The sequence below is a fragment of the Piliocolobus tephrosceles genome, chromosome 17 (assembly GCF_002776525.5).
Source record: "Piliocolobus tephrosceles isolate RC106 chromosome 17, ASM277652v3, whole genome shotgun sequence".
NCBI lineage: Eukaryota > Metazoa > Chordata > Mammalia > Primates > Cercopithecidae > Piliocolobus > Piliocolobus tephrosceles.
In genome coordinates, this window is record NC_045450.1 from 8922721 (window position 1) to 8941799 (window position 19079).

At 53.6% G+C, this 19079-nt stretch overlaps 1 protein-coding gene across 2 annotated transcripts in view; it reads right to left on the reverse strand.

The window, feature by feature from the left end:
• Positions 1 to 15021: 15021 nt before the first annotated feature.
• The window catches only part of USP7 (ubiquitin specific peptidase 7), a 72836-nt gene continuing 68778 nt past the window's right edge, over positions 15022 to 19079 (reverse strand). The window contains exons 27-31 of one of the 2 annotated variants that reach the window (XM_031934430.1): positions 18886 to 18985; positions 17969 to 18088; positions 17722 to 17793; positions 17477 to 17567; positions 15022 to 17034 (exon numbers count right to left, since the gene is read on the reverse strand). In XM_031934430.1, the coding sequence (XP_031790290.1) occupies positions 16928 to 17034; positions 17477 to 17567; positions 17722 to 17793; positions 17969 to 18088; positions 18886 to 18985 (490 nt within the window). In that variant the 3' untranslated portion in view covers positions 15022 to 16927. The remainder of the gene's footprint in view (positions 17035 to 17476; positions 17568 to 17721; positions 17794 to 17968; positions 18089 to 18885; positions 18986 to 19079) is intronic. The other variant, XM_031934431.1, reaches the window with a different exon arrangement.

Here is a 19079-nt window from a genome sequence, read left to right on the forward strand (position 1 = left end):
AGTACAGTTTTTCGATCTCGGCTTACTGCAGCCTCCTCCTCCTGGGTTCAAGCAATTCTCCTGCCTCAGCCTCCCGAGTGGTTGGGATTACAGGTGTGCACGACCACGCCCGGCTAATTTTTGTATTTTTAGTAGAGACGGGGTTTTCACCATGTTGGCCAGGCTGGTCTCGAACTCCTGACCTCCAGTGACCTGCCTGCCTCAGCCTCCCAAAGTGCTGGGATTACAGGTGCGAGCCACCACGCCCGGACCCCTTCTTTTACTTTGGTAGCTGCTGAATAGCTATGCCAGTGGTTGTGGGGATTTCTTCCAGTCTTTTGCCATTGCACTGAATAGCTTCATGCCTATAGCACTTTGTATTTTTGCCAGTTCATCTCTGGGTTGGATTTGTATTATGGAAATGATATTCCTGGGTTGCAGAGTCCCACGCTGTAGGTCCCCCAGATATTGCAGCTCCCCGCATTGTGGTAGGATGAGAACTGCCTGTTTCCCCCACTGGCCGTAACTTTCAGTTTCTGCTAATCTGATAGACAAGGAATGCAGTCTTCGGATATTCCTGATACACTCTGGCATGATGAGATGCTATCCCTGGCTAAGAGCCAGGATAGCGACCAGGCACGGTGGCTGTCGCCTGTAATCCCAGCACTTTGGGAGGCCAAGATAACCTGAGGTTGGGAGTTCGAGACCAGCCTGACCAACATGGAGAAACCCCATCTCTACTAAAAATACAAAATTAGCCAGGCGTGGTGGCACATGCCTGTAATCCCAGCTACTTGGGAGGCTGAGGCAGGAGAATTCCTTGAACCGGGAAAGCAGAGGTTGCCATGAGCCGAGATTACGCCATTGCACTCCAGCCTGAGCAACAACAACAAAACTCTAACTTAAAAAAAAAAAAAAAAAAAAAAGATCTGGGATAGCATCAGATTGGTGCCCCATTGCTGCACGTAATCCTGACTTTGCCCTTGGTGGCTGTGTCCTTGTGTAAAGCCCATGGCCTGCCCTTGGCACAGAGGATGAGGTCCTCTTCTCAGCCATTCAAGCCATTTGCATTTTACAATAATAATGCTGGCTTCATTATGAAGGGAAAATGAAGCAGGCAAAAGAAAAAGAAGGTTGGCTTCACTGACCACATCAAGAGCAGACCCCTCACCTGGGTTATGTCATCTGATTTCACCACAACCCTATGAGCTTGTTATTACCCCTCTTTTACAGGTGAGGAAGGGAGGGGTTGCAGGGTTAAAGGAAGGCGGGGGGCTGGGCGTGGTGGCTCACGCCTGTAATCCCAGCACTTTGGGAGGCCGAGGGGGGGCGGATCACTAGGTCAGGAGATCGAGACCATCCTGGCTAACACGGTGAAACCCGGTCTCTACTAAAAATACAAAAAGAAGTTAGCCGGGCGTGGCGGCGGGCACCTGTAGTCCCAGCTACTCGGGAGGCTGAGGCAGGAGAATGGCATGAACCTGTGAGGCAGGGCTTGCAGTGGGCGGAGATCGCGCCACTGCACTCCAGGCTGGGTGACATAGCAAGACCCCGTCTCACAAAAAAAAAAAAAAAACAAAAAAAAAAGGTGGGGGCCGCGCACAGTGGCTCACACCTGTGATCCCAGCATTTTGGGAGGCCGAGGTGGGAGGATCACATGAGGCCAGGAGTTCAAGACCAACCTGGGCAATATAGTGAGACCCCATCTCTACTAAAAATAAGAAAAAATTAGCCAGGCATGGTAGTAAGCACCTGTAGTCCCAGCTACTCCAGAGACTGAGGTGGGGAGGATAACTTGAGCCCAGAAGTTTGAGGGTGCAGTGAGCTATGATCACACCACTTCACTACAGCTTGGGCCACAGAGCAAGACCCTGTCTCAAGGCAAAAAGAAAAAAGTGGGACCTTCCCCAAACTCATAAGGCTGAATAAGCAGGAGGCAGACTGGACTTTTGAGCAGGTAAACACACACACGTACACCGTGAATATGTGTGGACATATGAACCTCTACATACATACATTTCCCTTTTCTTTTTTTTTGATGGAGTTTCACTCTTCTTGCCCAGGCGGGAGTGCAGTGGCATGATCTCGACCACTGTAACCTCTGCCTCCAGGTTCAAGTGATTCTCTTGCCTTAGCCTCCTGAGTAGCTGGGATTACAGGCACGTGCCACTATGCCCGGCTAAGTTTTGTATTTTTAGTAGAGACAGGGTTTCACCATGTTGGCTAGGCTGGTCTCGAACTCCTGAGTTCAAGTGATCTGCCTGCCTCGGCCTCCCAAAGTGCTGGGTATACAGGCATGAGCCACCGTGCCCAGCCACATTCCTAAGAGGACATGAACATGCTACAATTAGATCTTCACATACATCTGGTTAGCTCCCTCAGGATAAATTCCTTCAAACAGAATGGCCGGGCTCTAACAGGACTACATTTCAGTCTGTTGATCAGTTTCCCTACCCAGCTGTCAGAAATTTCCCACCCACCCACAGTGTGGGGCTGTGGAAACGTGGAACAGGGCCATCACCAAAGGCGGTTCAAGCCGCACCTGTGGGACGCCCCTGCCTTCCTCCCGCAGGAAGTGAGGACAAGGACACAGTGAAGGCACACATCACAATGGCTGTTCCACAGGAGCCAGGCCCAGCAAGAGGCGGCCGGGTGTGGCCCCAGCTCCTCACACCTCCTGGCAACCGGGGCTTGTCATGAGAATTCCTGGAAATAAGCGCATGAGCACTCAGAGCTCAGAGCGCGGTGCTGCCCAGCCACTGTTGCTGGGACAGAGGTCCTCCAGAGCACCGGGATGGAATCATCGCCAGGGTGAGGGCTCCCGTCATGCAGGGGTCAGGGCTGGCAGGGACTGGGAAGAAGTCTACTCTGGAGCCCGCAGGAAGCAGAGAGGAGACCAGGGTCCCTGTGCTGAGCTGGGGGCTGCCCTCAGTCCTCACCACCCTTCCCCGAAATCCTACTGTCCCCACCAGTCCGGGGGCTACGGAACCCAGTAGAGACCGTCAAGCAGTGGGGCCTTCAATGTGCTGTACTCTCTCTCAAAAGTGTTACAAGGGGCCGGGCGCAGTGGCTCAAGCCTGTAATCCCAGCACTTTGGGAGGCTGAGACGGGCGGATCACGAGGTCAGGAGATCGAGACCATCCTGGCTAACACGGTGAAACCCCGTCTCTGCTAAAAAATACAAAAAACTAGCCGGGCGAGGTGGCGGGCGGGCGCCTGTAGTCCCAGCTACTCCGGAGGCTGAGGCAGGAGAATGGCGTGAACCCGGGAGGCGGAGCTTGCAGTGAGCCGAGATCCGGCCACTGCACTCCAGCCTGGGCCACAGAGCGAGACTCCGTCTCAAAAGAAAAAAAAAAAAGTGTTACAAGGAAGTCGCCAAATGAGACTAATGACTCCCCCACATCAGGTATGACGCTCCTGCCCGTGGCCAGAGACAACCCAGGCTGAGTGTGGAGGCAGCAGCAGGCAGAGGCCATCCTAGCCCTGGGGCTGCCTGGTGTGGAATTGGGAAAGTTACCAAATCTTTTGGAACCTGTTTTCTTTCTCACCTGGACAACAGTGTAGACCATGTGCAGTGGTCGAGGGGATTAAGAAGACGGTTGGCCGGGCATGCGGCTGACACCTATAATCCCAGCACTTTGGGAGTCTGAGGCAGGAGGATGGCTTGAGCCCAGAGTTCCAGACCAGCATGGGCAACACAGGGAGACCCCATCTGTACAAAACATTTTAAACAATTAGTCAGGGGTGGTGGCGCACTCCTGTAGGCCCAGCTGCTCAGGAGGCCGAGGTAGGGGGATGGCTTGAGCCTGGGAGATAGAGGCTGCAGTGATACATGAGAGCACTACTGCACTCCAGCCTAGGCAACAGAGTGAGACGCTGTCCCAAAAAAAAAAGAAAAAAAAAAAAAGAGGGTTGATGTAGGGCTGGGCAGCAGGGCAGTTGCTAACTGGGCCTGAGATCAGAATGACTTTCCAGCTGGCAGCCCCAGGCCAGGTCCTTAGTTTTTGACCTTCAGTTTCTTGTTTTGTTTTTTTGAGACAGAATCTCCCTGTCACCCAGGCTGGAGGTAGTGACGCAATCTCAACTCACAGCAACCTCTGCTTACTGGGTTGAAGCGATTCTCCTGCTTCAACCTCTGGAGTAGCAGGGATTACAGGCGCCTGCCACCATACCCGGCTAATGTTGGTATTTTTAGTAGAGATGGGGTTTCACGATATTGGCCAGGCTGGTCTCGAACTCCTGACCTCAAGTGATCTACCCACCCAAGCCTCCCAAAGTGCTGGGATTACAGGCGTGAGCCACCGCACCCGGCCGACCTTCAGTTTCTTCATCTGTAAAATGGGCATGCGGAACGGCCCCAGGTAGGGCTGCTGGGGCACGGGACGGGCATGAAACCGCTTTCTGTCCCACACGGCCCAGACTGTGGTGTGAAGTGGCCGCGGGCAGAGCCGGGGGCGGTTCCTGCTCTTTGAGTGCCCCCAGTCCTGGGAAGGGCAGCAGCAATCGGGTGTCCAGACAAAAGCCCAGGTCCCTGTGCAAAGCACCCATGTGGTTCTCAATGGAAACCCATCGCCCACACAGCATTCATTGATCAGGCTCCCATCTTCCCCACTCCTGGATCACGCACCCTGGATAACCGAGATCCCAGAATTCCTTGTCCAAACAGCCATAAGCCTGCTTCCAGCGTCTGCAGGGACTCTTCTAGGGGCGCCAGGACTGGCCAAGCAGTGGCTACTGGGAAGCGAGGGGATGGAGCTGGGGTGTCCACACACTCAGAGGTTCCTTGTGGTTCTCTGGGACCCAAAAAGTCCTCCTTTGAAGGAGTAGATGGAACGCAGCCGTGTTTGGAGTCCTCCTGATCGCAGGCAAGGGGATAGGGTTTGCAGTGCAGGCTCTGGAGTTAGACACATTTACGTTCCATCCTTGGCTCTCACGCTTATTTCCTGGGTGACCTCAGGCAAGTTACCTACCCTGTCTGAGCCTAGTCTGCACACCTGCAAAATTCTATAACACCACATACTCACCTCAGTGGTGTTTTGGCAAGAGTAAATGCAGTGGCGGGTGTTGCGCCTAGTACAGGATGCAGCACGTAATAAATGCTTAATATATTTTTTAAAAGATCATGAGGCCCCGCACTATCTCCGCATCCTGAACTTTCTGGTGCTACCTCCAGGAAGATCTTACATCTTAAGACATGAGGGCACAACTGGAGTCAGAAATATCTGGGTGTAGCTGGGCACAATGGCTCACGCCTGTAATCCCAACACTTTGGGAGGCCAAGGTGGGTGGATTACCTGAGGTCAGGAGTTCGAGACCAGCCTGGCCAACATGGTGAAACCCCATCTCTACTAAAAATACAAAAATTAGCCTGGTGTGGTGGCACGTGCCTGTAATCCGAGCTACTCGGGAGGCTGAGGCAGAAGAATCACTTGAACCTGGGACTTGGAGGCTGCAGTGAGCCAAGACTGCACCACTGCACTCCAACCTGGGTGACAGGGAGACTCCGTCTCAAAAAAAAAAAAAAAAAAGAAAAGAAAAGAAAAGAAATGCCTGGGTTCAAATCCCAGTTTTTCTACCTCTAACCATGCAACCATGGGCAATTTTATTCATTCTTCTAGGCCTCGGCTGGCTTGCTTTCTTTTTTGTTAGAGACAGGGTCTCATTCTGTCACCCAGGCTGGAGTGCAGCGGTACAATCACGGCTCACTGCAGCCTCAAACTCCTAGGCTCAAGCCATCCCCCCATCTCAGCTTCCCAAGTAGCTGGGAATATAGGCATGCACCACCATGCCCAGCTAATGGCCTCCGTTTTCTATTCTGTAAAATAGGTACCTGCCTCAGGCTGAGTTTATTTTTGTTGTTTTGTTTTTTGAGATGGAGTCTGGTTGTGTCGCCCAGGCTGGAGTGCAGTGGCGCCACCTCAGCTCACTGCAACGTCTGCCTTCTGGGTTCAAGTGATTCTCCTGCCTCAGCCTCCCAAGTAGCTGGGATTACAGGCACGTGCCACTGTGCCTGGCTAATTTTTGTATTTGTAGTAGAGATGGGGTTTCACCATGTTGGCCAGGCTGGTCTCGAACTCCTGATCTCAGTTGATCTGCCAGCCTTGGCCTCCCAAAGTGTTGGGATTACAGGCATGAGCCACTGCATCCGGCCTAAGTTTTTAGTGAAGTCCCTGGCATATAGTGAGCCCACCGATCTGAGGGTGCTTTTCTTCCAGTCTCCTAAAGATCCTCATCCTGCTGACCGCCCTCCTCCCTATGGTCCTCCTCCCCGGATGTACTTTGAAGGCCCCCAAGTTGTTCCTGTAGGTGAGTGCCCCTGCCGGCCTTCCCTCCTCCCTTTCTGTCTCATGCTCGGAGCTGCCCAGAATGTTCTCTTTCCCGACCACTGGCCAAGACTCTGCCCAAACAGCACCTCCTCTGGAAAGCTCTCCTCCCCTGACTCTGTAGGTGTGGGACCCCACAGCTGGCCAGCTGCCTCTGCTCCCATGCTGGCTGTGTTGCCAGTGGCCGGCCACAGAAGCAGCTCTCTCCAGAGAGAAATCACTGGTGGATGGAGCCTGTATACAGTAGGCACTCAGGACATTTGTATGGAGTGGACTCCCGTTCTCTACTCTGCAAACATACCACCCCTGAGGCCGCAGGAGGGGAAGGCAGAGCCCCCCCAGGTGGGGCCTGGGCTTTGGGATTTTCCAGGGAATTCTCGGACAGTGTCCAGATTCAGAACTGCTGGGTTAGGTACATTCCCGGAGGGCACAGTGAAGATGACATCACCACTGAAAAGCGCCCTTTAAGCCGGGCGCGGTGGCTCAGGTCTGTAATCCCAGCACTTTGGGAGGCCAAGGCCGGTGGATCGCATGAGGTCAGGAAATTCAAGACCAGCCTCGCCAACACGGCGGAACTCCCGTCTATACCAAAAATACAAAAATTAGCTGGGCATGATAGTGCACGCCTATAGTCCCAGCTACTCGGGAGGTTGGGGCAGGAGAATCACTTGAACCCGGGAGGCGGAGCTTGCAGTGAGCTGAGATGGCACCACTGCACTCCAGCCTGGAAGACAGAGTGAGACTCTGTCTCAAAAAAAATAAAAAAGAAAAAGAAAAGCACCCTTAGAGCCCACTGGAGACCCCACTTCCAGCTATAAACACTTCTTTCCTTAGTTTCCTCCAACCGGGGTGGGGGGGCACACCACACCCCCACGTATCAGGGTGCAGATCCCAGCATCTCCCCATCTCAGGTGAGCCCCGACAGCCCGCGGGAGGTGAGAAGCCACAGGGCGCCTGACCTGCGGGGTCCCACCTGCTTCCCGCTCCCCACTGCCAGAGCTGCATGCCGGCATGCCCGTGGTGGGGACGTCCATGCCAGTGCAGGTCGTGTGTCCCTACTGTGGAAACCGCGTCATCACGGTGACCGCCTTTGTCCCGGGCGCCCTCACCTGGCTGCTGTGTACCACCCTCTTCTTGTTCGGGTGAGTGGCCAGCCCTCGGCGGCTGCAGAGGCCTGAGCATTGGCATGGGAGGGTCCGGGTGGGTCCTGCAGGGTAGGGGGAGCCTTCGGGGAAAACAGCAGGACCAAGGCTCGGGGAGGCCAGTGGGGTGGGCCATTACCTCCTCGAGAGGAGGCAGCAGCCCTCTGACCCAGGGGCCTCCCATGAGAACAGCGTCCTGGGAGCAGAGGGGTGAGTGATGCTGGCAAAGCAGCCAGTCCAGGGCACCCATGGCAGCTGCTGCTGTCACCAGCAGCCAAGAACACGTGGGTTCAGGGTGGCTCTTACCTCTCAGCTGAGTTTTAAAACACACAGAGGGGCCAGGCGTGGTGGCTCACGCCTGTAATCCCAGCACTTTGGGAGGCCAAGGTGGGGGGGGGGCGGTCACTTGAGGTCAGGAGTTATAGACCAGCCTGACTAATGTGCTGAAACCCTGTCTCTATCTCTATTAAAAATACAAAAATTAGCCGGGCGTGGCGGCGCGTGCCTGTAGTCCCAGCTACTCAGGAGGCTGAGGCAGGAGAATCGCTTGAACCTGTGAGGCGGAGGTTACAGTGAGCCAAGATCGCGCCACTGCACTTCAGTCTGGGCTAGAGTGAGACTGTCTCACACACACACAAATACACACACACACACACACACATGCCGAGGCCCCTCCCAGACTCTGCCTGGGCCCCAGGTGCGTCCAGCGTGCAGCCTGAGAGGTGGCTCCACCCACGCCCGGCCTCCGCTCTGGGACTGCAGGTGCGTCCTAGGCTGCTGCTTCCTCCCGTTCTGCATAAGGAGCCTAATGGACGTGAAGCACTCGTGTCCCGTGTGCCAGCGCGAGCTCTTCTACTACCGCCACCTGTGAGCTCCCAAGAAATAAATGCCAGGGGCGCCACCTGGGCACACCCCTATGTCCTTGCCTCCTGCTCTTCTGTCAGCCCAGGAGATTGGGCAGCTGCCTCTGCTCCGGGAGCCTGTGTCGTGTGGGGGCCGCGCCGTCCTGTCCACCTCCATTCTCTTTTGACTCCTTAGAGCCACAGTCCCTAGTTCAGCCCCATCTTTCTGGGCTCCCTGCCATCAGCTCAAGCCTCTGCCTCTTAGGTAAAACTATCTCCCTGTAAGTCCAGCCAGGAGGGTTACCCTAACCTGTTCTCCCTGATACCACATCTCATCCACTGCGTGCACCTCAACCCACATCCGGGCTCACTCTGGGCCCTGCCCCTGCCCCTGCCTGGTTGACCAGTGGCTCCGTTGCTAAGTGCAACATCCGATGGGCACTCACTCCTTCGCTCCTGACTGGGTTCTCTGTAGCCCTTGGCACTCTCCCTCCCTTCCCTCAAAGACCCCAGCTCCTGGGCTGCAGCGGCTCTCCAGCCCCTCCTGGTGTGTTTGTCACTCGGCCAGTGCTCCTCAGGGTCTAGCCTTGGCTCCTGCATCCCGCCCACAACCTTCTCCCTAAGATGCTTGGGGCCCTGCAGAGCCAACAGGTCTCACACTAACTCCCTCCTCTTCTCCTGAACCTGGTGGCTGGGACGAGTGGGTGGCGGTGCCCCCTCCAGGGCAGCCCTTCAGTCCTGTCCTTCTTGCCCTGCAGGGATTTCTTCCCTCCCCTTTATCCCCTCCTTGAAGGAGGCAGCAGCCCTGGGTCTCCCTGTCGAGAGTCTCGCCCGCTCCTGCTCTTCTCCAGCAGGCAGTGGCCAGCACTGAGCCGGTGATTCTTGTGGGTGAGGATCCGGAACTCCAGCTCGGACTATGCCAGACACCTGCCAACAACGTGCCTCTCTCAGCCCAAGTCCACATGCTTCCCCTGGGGCCCCTTGAGGCCATCTGTGAGCTGGCTCCAGCTCCCCTGCCCACCCCAGCCAGATAGGACTGAGTGCCGCTCCCTCACCACCCACTCGACCTCCCCAGGCTGCTCCCAGCAGCGCCTGGCCATCCAATCAGCCCTTGCCCTGTCAGTCTGGTCACCAGCTCTCTGGTGTATCACTTTCCCCAGGAGGTTTGTGAGGTCTTGGCTCACCTCTGTACCCAAGGGCCTGGTGGGGCCAGGCGGGTTATAGAAGCTAGGATGGGGCAAGTCTGCCCAGATCAGTCTGGCCTCCCACCAAGAGGTTAACCCTTAAGACTCCCTTACAGCTGCAGCCTTACAGCATGGCAGAGCTGCTGTGGAGGAAGGTGGATGTTAACAGGCCCCAAATAAGCTGATGAATAGGACCCCTTTCAGGGTCTGCCTGCAAACAAGGTCAGGAGGGGGACGATGGGGTAGAGGAAGATCCAGTATCACCACTAAAGGACTTAAATTTTGCACAACAGGCCGGGCGCAGTGGCTCATGCCTGTAATCCCAGCACTCTGGGAGGCCAAGGTGGAAGGACTGCTTGAGGCCAGGACTTCTAGACCAGCCCGGGCAACACAGCAAGACCTCGTTTCCACTGAAATGCGGGACCGGGGGGAATTAGCAGGGCATGGTGATGCGTGCCTGTAGTCCCAGCTACCTGGGGGGGCTGAGGTGGGAGGATTGCTTGAGCCTGGAAGGTCGAGGCTGCAGTGAGCCCTAACCATGCCACTGTACCCCAGCCTGGGTGACAGGGTCTCAAAAAGTTAATAAATTTTGTAAAGTAAAAATATTGTTCTACTCGTCACGTTTTCAAATAAGATGAATTTCACAGGGGAGAAAAGTAAGGGAAGAATTAGGGGGAAGAAGGGGAGTAATCGGGAGCTGGGGGCGTGTGAAGCTGTCTTCGCTGAACTGCAGCTGGGGGCGCTGTAAGGCTCACACTGATGGGGCATTCACCCATTATTGCCCCACCCTACAGATGCGGAAGCGGACGCTGAGGTGAGTAACTAGATCAGCGCTGGAGACACAGGTCTGTCCAACGCAGGGTCCGGCATCAGGGAGGAAGGCACAGAGGTGAGGGGTGCATGTTTGTGTGTGGCTGAAGGCTTGAAAGGGTGGGTGAGTGCATGTGCGTAGGTGCGTGTGTGGCTGAAGGCCTGGAGGAGGGGTGTGTGTGTGTGTGTGTGTGTGTGGGCCTGAGGGTCTGAAGGGTATGCGTGTGTGCGTGTCTGCGGCCAAAGGCCTGGAGGGACAGAAGGGAGCATTACCTGTCTTCCATCATATGGTCTTCAGCAGGCAGGTTCCTGGAAGCCATAGGGCAGGCAACAGCCATCTCGGTCAAAGCCTGGCGTGATGGAGCTGACAGGTCCTCAGGTCACACCAGCCCCGGGGAAGGACAAGTTCTGGGACAGGTTTCCCTGGATTAAAATTCCCCAATGCCTGTGCCTCTACCAGCATCCAAAGGCTTGGCTACATCAGGAGAACAACTTCCCAGTCCACACTAGCTGCAGGCCCCAGAGCCTCCATTTCCACTTCACAGACTCAGCAAGATTTTTAGGGTTGGATGGTGAAGTTTTTGACACAAACGAGGCAGCTGGTACCTGGGAACCCCAGTAAGTCCCTGAAGACAAAGGAAGTAACCTCTCATTTGTAATAAATGAGGACACAGGGGCACCAGGTCAACAAAGGGAGACAGAAAAGCCCCTGGTGGACAAGGCGTGTGGTCATCCATCCAGGCTCTATCTCAAGGTGAGGCGCGAGGGTCTCACCCAGGACGAGGGCCCAGCCACCGGGCCTCCACCATGCACCATGCTGGTTCTGCAGAGCAGCCGGGCTGTGGCAGGCGACAGTCAGGGGGCTGCTCAGTCTTGCTGGCAAGGCCCACCTGCAGCCTGACCCCTCCATCTGCAGAGTTCAGCTGGAGCCCCTCGTTCTGATTCCACGCAGCCTGCTGGCTTTGACTCGAGTTCCCGGATGGCTCCAGAGACATGAGCGCCTGCAGTCCAGGGACAGTGTCCGACCATGGCCAGGCTCTGCTCACTCAGTGTGGACTGGCTGGGGGTGCCAGGTCCTCCTCAGTCACAGGAGAGCTTTCATTGGCCTGAGTCAGTCACCATTGTGCCTTCAGAGGTGGCCAGGTCCTTGGCATGGCTGAAAGCTTCTGCTGTGACTCTGTGGATCAGTCCCCAGGCGCTCTGGATGCAGACTGCCCCGTTAGGAAAACGCCACTTGCCAACTCTTAGAAATAGGAGAATTTGCGTCGAAAATCCAGGATTTTCAGCTTGGCGAGGTGGCTCACCCCTGTCATCTCAGCATTTTGGGAGGTCAAGGCGAGATCACTTGAGCCGAGGAGTTTGAGACCAGCCTGGGCAACCTAGGGAGACCCTGCCTCTACAAAAAATTAAAAAATTAGCCGGGCATGGTGGTAACACCTGTGGTCCCAGACACTTGGGAGGCCGAGGCAGGAAGATCGCTTGAGCCCAAGAGATCAAAGTTGCAATGAGTCATGACTGCACAACTGCACTCCAGCCTTGGCGATGGGGTGAGACCCTATCTCAAAAAAAAAAAAAACAAGACAAAAATACACATTAAAAAAAAAACCTCAACGTTTCTCAGGTTCTGTTGTCTGAAGGTGTAGGTGCAGAGGAACTGGAGTCTTAAGAGGCTGCCAAGTGGGTCTAGACTTCATCTGTCCCTTGGCCCAGACCCAAGCCTTGGGGTGTCTGCAGTCACTGCCTTACACAACAGGACCCGAGCCGCCGTTCTAAGTCTCTCGGTGTTCCTGTGTCTGAGGCCTTGTCCCAGGGAAGCCTTGGTTCTCCTATGCCAAGACCTTGTCGCAGGGCCGGGCTAGGGAAGGGCGGGGGCTTCCTTCTCCTGCATCCCTTTCCCTGACCGTTGATGTGGTCCTCCATGCCCAGGCAGGCCTCTTCCCCAGCTTCGGGGCTTGTCAGAGGGCAGCCCACCACTGGCAGACGAGCTTGGCAAGCTGCTGAACTCTCATTTGAAACTGGGGACAGTCCCCAACCTACCCCACACAGAGGGCTGAGCTAGGGCTACCTGGAAAACAGGGAGGTGAGGCGGGCGGCCAGTGGGGTCTGAATGCCTGCTCCACACTGGGCAAGGCCCAACGCCCCATGGCTCAAGGTTCTGGCCTACTTTGGGCCACCAGACGCCTCACTGCTGACCTCAGGGCTGCCTCACCGTGCCCAATGGCTATCACAAACGGGTTTCTTGCTACTGTCCCTAATTAACCGGAGGCAAGAATCAGAAGAGCCCCCACTGCACCTTCTCACAGGAGCCCAATGGGCAGGTGTGGCACTGGCACAGCTCGTGGGCAGAGCTTGCTGGCGGCTGGTGGCCTTCCTCACAAGGCCACCCATACCACTTCCCTACTGCAGTTCTCAGCTCAGCCAGGGCAGAAAGATGTGCCCGGTGGACCTGGCCTTGAGCCATGCCCTATGGGGTAAAGAGCATGGAGGGACCATCAAGGCCAGGCTGGGAACCCTGAGCAGCTTCTGGACTAAGTCTCACCACCAGGGAGGGGCTGGTCTTAACCACCTTTCTCTGCCTCCACACTGCAACACCAGCTTTGCAGCAATGAGTTTCAAAGGCCTGAGTGGCACTGACTACTGGTGGGGAAGGACAGGCGGTGCCAGTCTTCCTACATGATTGGACTTCATGGGTGGTCTGAATCCATAACTTTTTCCCTCTCCCAAGCTGCCCACGCGCTGTGCAGGCACCATGCTGTGAACCCCCAGGCCCACCCCCAGATCCAGCCATTGACAGCTGGCAGCCTGTAGGGGGTCAGTGACCCCTTGGGACTGATGGGGAGGGGCCCTCCCTTTGGAACCTGCACAGTTTTGCTCACAGATCATTCATGGTCTCCAGCTCCCAAACCTCACTCAGTTAAAGGCTGTGGAAGGCGAGTCAGCAGAAGATGCACAGGCACCCATCTCCCCCAACAGCAAGACGCAGGGATAGGGGACTCTGTCCTTAACTGTTCTCACCCAGAAAACCAATGTCCCGAAGGCTTCCTTGAGGGAGTAGGCCATAAAGAACCACCCCTCCGATGCCTGTGCTTCACAGTGCACTCAAAAGCCCTCGAGTTAGTCCCTGTAACTCCCAAGGTGGGGAATGTTTTGTTAGAACTGCATATCCAGTATGGAAGACATCAGCCACATGTGCAAATTAGAATACAATTAAAATTCAACCCCCTCTGCCACTTAAGCCACATTCCAAGTGCTTTATAGCCACAGGTGACCAGTAGCTCCACTAAGACAAAGTTCTGGTGAACACAACTGGGTGAGAACAGGGTGGTAGCAAGGCTGGCCGGAAACACTACCCACTACTCACACAAAAGCCTAGAGATGTAGTCCAATGGGGTGGGCAAGGTCTGGTTGTCAACTTGACTCCCCTACTGCCCCAGGGGACCTATCTACATACCACTAGGAGGTGGTGACTCCGCTATCTAATCTGAAGCTCTCTTGGCCCAAGACGCCCTTGTATCAAGCCATGAACACAGGATCATTTCCCTGTAATCCAGGGCTGGTAAACCTACAAAGGGGGTTTTTAAAAAACAAAGCCCTGTGGGGACAGCCTCACCACTCAAGTGTTGTCTGTGGCTGCGTTCATGCCACGTTGGCAAAGGTGAGGGTCCCAACAGAGACCATCACACAAACCTACTCTCTGACCTTTTACAGAAAGTTTACCAACCCTGACCCTAACATAAGCCCAAATGACAAGAGAGATGTCTTACTTACACATATCACCTTAGTAATTCAAGGAACCTTCAGGTGCTATGGCTTTGAGATGGAGTCTCCTTTACTGTCGCCCAGGCTGGAGTGCAGTGGTGTGATCTCGGCTCACTGCAACTTCCGCCTCTTGGATTCAGGTGATTCTCTGGCCTCAGCCTCCCGAGTAGCTGGGACTGCAGGTATGTGCCACCATGACCGGCTAATTTTTCTGTTTTTAGTAGAAACGGTTTCACCACACTGGCCAGGCTGGTCTCCTGACTTCAAGTGATCCACTCGCCTTGGCCTCCCAAAGTGCTGGGATCACAGGTGTGAGCCACCGCATCTGGCCCAGGTGCTATAGGTTTTATCACATGTGCTTTAACTGTGAAGGTGGTTTCAGAGTCGAGACTTTAAAACTACTCACAATTTCCATCCCCGGCACCATAAACATTTGCCTCACAGCAAATGAGCAGTGTCACGTATGAAGCCAAATGTCCTTGCTGTCTCGTGAAAGAGAAGCTAGGTGAGGTCCTCCAACAGGAAGTGATGGTGTCTACACGTGGCTTCTCGTCACGGCTGCCTTGTTGCAGGGGACTCTGCAGGGTGCCACGGTATCACCCTTGGGCTTTGCGCTCACAGCATGAGCCACTGCGCCTGGCTGCTCTTCTCATTTTGAAACGAGACTGCTTCAGCTCGCTGCTCCTGTGTGCGAGGGCGCGGAAAGGGCCACTGTGACCACAGGCCCTTGCTGTCACAGTGGTTTTTCAGGTCCCCCGCTGTGAGGACTCCGAACGCTGTCAACAGATGGCATCCACACCCCACAGAAGGAGAGCACACAACAGTCCCAGGGTTACAGTGAGGCCGGGGAAGGGGAGTTCATTTTTCTTTAAAATTTCAACTTGTCTCCCCAAAACCAGCTTCACAAACTCAAACTCCTGACACCGTAACTGGGAGTGCGTGGAAAAGGGAACACGGCACACGACGGAAACATTACAACACGTTTTTTGGAAAAAGAGTCATTTAATATCTCAAGGCAGAGTAGGAACTTTGAGTTACCTAAGACTACAGCCAACCCCCAGCCCGGAACAAAAACAAGACACCTTAATGTTCGTTCAAACACAAACGCACAGCGAACGGCGCTCGCACCCCTGCTCCAACTCCTCTTTCTAGGGAAGGAAGGAAGGAAGGGCCAGGTCCCCAGGGGCCCTCACTCCCTGCTTTCTATCACACAGGTCACAAGGCAGCTCTCAGAGCAGAAGGCACACACACTGCAGTGGAAGTTGAGAAAGGAAGTCACTCCAAGGTACACACTAGCCCAGAGACCAGGAAACCGTGCCACAGAGCTGGAAGGCAAGGCCGATGGGACAGTGCGAGGACCACGTCCACGACAGCGCCTGCCACCCCGAGGGGCCTCGTGACACGTCAGGTCACATCTCCAGTCACCTCATTTGTACACAGCTCCCTCCTGGAAAACCTTTTATTTCTTAAGAGCAAATGTGACTAGTTAGAGGCAGAAAAAAAAAAGAAGAAAGAAATGAAAACAAGAGACCCTGCCCCCGCAAAACGGAATTAGAAGGAAAAGTACATTTCGGTGAAACCTTGTTACAAATGCCAAGGTTTCCCAGGACTGTTTCCAGGGAGAGTAGAAATCTTCCTCCACTTCCACGTCACTCACTGAATTATAATTTTTATAGAAAATTTTATTCAACATACAACATTTTCCAGCAAAAAGGCAATATACAGGAAGAGTTGGTGTACACTGCTCCCACAGAAACAACCCAAAAAATACCGGAAAAGGATGAAAAATAAGAGTGATTTGCTGATTCTATTTTACTGCACTCAAAACTAGACACGCAGCTGGCATTAGCTCCAAAAGAAAAGGAAACGGGGCTGCGACTGAAATAAAACTACACACAATGAATATCAACATCAGTGAAATTCACTTGCAGACTCACCCAACGAAAAGGAACCTCCTCCCAGTGGCAAATTGTACATGTTCATTCATTAAATATACAATTTCATTTTTCTTTTTTTTTCCTTTTTAACTTTTTTACAAAGTCAACAGCGTACTAACCACTAGTGAGCATGCCCTCTTGCTAAAAGGCTTTTTTGTTGTCTGTTCCACTTTAACGAAATTCTATGTATAATTCTTTCACCTGCTCGTATGAACTGTTGAGATCGTAAGTCTGCCGAGGCAGCAGAGTAAACCTTAATTGAATTTAACAATGTTCTTGATTTAATAAAAAAGACCCCCACGCTGTCTGTCCGGGCTGTATTCAGTGCATCCACTTTGCAAAGGGGCTGCAGACAGTAGTGGCTGACGAGGTGAGACGAGTTTATTAAAAAGCCCCCAGGCAGCTGGAGGAGGAGAACCCGAGGAAGGGCCGACAATGCACACAATGAAGGGAAGAGCGCTATTTATTAGGTTGTGAGTTTCTCTGTTTTGCCTTTACAGATGCACAAAAGGTCATTGAAAGTATAACTGAAGGAAATAGGTCAGACGAGCCTAAACACAAGACTTTCTAGCTGCAGGGCTGGTGCACGGGACCCCAGGAAGGCAGCCGAGCCACTCATGCCCACTAGGGACAGCCCAGAGACCTTGAGCCAGGGACCCATGATCCGCTAACCTCTTCTCCCCCATTGCGCTGACAGTTGCCTTGCACTGTGGTTACCATAAAATAACTCTCATTGGCATCCAAGCTTTATAAAAACACCTTCATTTTGCTCAAAAAGGGCAGTCAATAGATACAGAGAAGCCAAACTGAACAGCCTCAATAAAATAAAATTAACACCAGCAGCGAATCCTCTTGCTGAAGACTTCGGCTAGAGGGCACGTGCACCAAAGTTCTAGGCTGTTAAGGGGCCACCCACACACCGTCCTCGCCTTGAACACACCAGCTTGGAAATCAGTTATGGATTTTAATGGCCTTTTCAAGGTAAGTGTAGCGACTCCTCTTTGGGGCTTTGTTGAAGTGGTCGAGCCCTAGCCAAGGCCGAGGATGAGACATATTACCTGGTGGGGACGAAGAAAAGCAAGTGAGGCCACAGAGCAGCCCTGGAACCCCTCAGCGGGGTGGTGGCCAGTGAGGCATGCATCCCCGTGGCTCCCCAAGGGGTAAGTTTGCAGGGAAGCCAGGACCTGAACTGCACGCCCACCTGGAGCTAAGGAGGCCCACACCCTGACTGCGCCTCAGAGCCACCGTCCTCACAACCCTCAGTTTCAATCACCCTGAACACACATCCAAGCTTCTCTCCTTGAAGAACTCACAGGTTCCAAAGGATGTAAGGATCCGTTAAGAACTCATAGGTTATGGAACGCTATTGCTCCTGGTTCCACAGGTCGCCCAGCGGAGAGAGAAGAGCTGGCACTTGACCCTGGGGCTGCCCCTCCCAGCCCCAGACCACGGGCTTCTTAGCCTGAAACCCACACCAGCCCCCGAGGGGAGAACCCTTACCGGGCTGTGGCTCAAAGTCTTTCAAATTTACTTCATACTCGTCTTCATTTATGTACTGGTGTCGGCCCATCATTACAATTGCAAATTTAAACTAAAAGAAAAAAAATTAAAACTCCTCCATTACTTCTGTATATCAGTAAAACTCACATCTCTGGCAAAAAAAAAAAAAAAAGGCCTAGGCCACTATGCTAGGCAAGGCTTGAGCCTGTGGCCCGTCAAGCCCCCAGGAGGCCCCAGCTGCACACCTTCTCAAACTCCTTCTCCTGGATGTCCAGCAGGCTCTGGATTCGCTTCATCACTTCTCGAAAATGCTCGCCCTGGAATGGCAAAGGACACGTGCTCACACGGTCACTGCCGGCACCCCCGGGCCACGTCATGTGGCAGCCACCAAAACCAATGCCCAGCCCCAACAGGAGCGCAGATTCAGCAATAGCAGCCACTCAAAGGCTCCAGGTTTTGATGCGAGCCACTTGGCCAACCACAACATCATACCTGGTGTATCCTCAGCAAAAACGGGATTCCGAACGTTCCGAAGACCTCTTTGTGGAAATGCGCCACTGTGACAAGCATCTCATTCTCTTTGTCTATGTCCACCTGGTCCAAAGGGATTTCCTGGGGACATGGACGACAGACAGAGTTCTGTAAGTGCAAGTGATGTGGTCAAAGTGTCCATATCTCAATTCTCACACTACTCTAACCTGGACGGTAGAGCCTGTTTTGGCTAAAAATGCCACACCTGGATCCAGCCAGAATCATGGGCGCTCATAGGAGCCTCAGCCAGAAGATATCCAAGTTTCTTCCTCCTCCCCCAAAAAACTGAATTTTTTTTTTTTTTTTTGGGCGGAATTCTTGCCCGTCGGCCCGGGCGGGAGTGCAGTGGCCGGATCTCAGCTCACTGCAAGCTCCGCCTCCCGGGTTTACGCCATTCTCCTGCCTCAGCCTCCCGAGTAGCTGGGACTACAGGCGCCCGCCACCTCGCCCGGCTAGTTTTTTGTATTTTTTAGTAGAGACGGGGTTTCACAGTGTTAGCCAGGATGGTCTCGATCTCCTGACCTCGTGATCCGCCCGTCTCGGCCTCCCAAAGTGCTGGGATTACAGGCTTGAGCCACCGCGCCCGGCCAAAAAACTGAATTTTAAGAGACCAAATACTATTATCCCAGTCCCTGTGGAAATGTCAACAGCTCTAAATCCAAGTGATCCACAGTTTCTGTCTGGATTGGGTTAGTAACCCAAACTTAGGACTAATCTCTGTGCAAAAACATTGCAGGTCCACCCATGGAATCATATACTTCAATTACTGGTATATAAGCACAGTCCAAGCTACTTGTACACTTTGCTGTGATATTTAAATATGCAGCACATGGGGCTCATGAATACTCTTTGGTGCCAATGGTGTCCGGGACAGATACCTCTATTCGAAACGTCCGGCTTGTTGCAGGAGATAAACATTCTAATAGTTCATCTTCTTGATGGACACCGATGATTTTGTAGCTTACAATTTCTAGCAGCCTGAACAGAGAAGAAAAAACAAATGCGGCAAAATGAAGTATGTATACTCGCATAAAAATAAAATGGTTTTCTAGAAAGAAATAAAGTTACCATG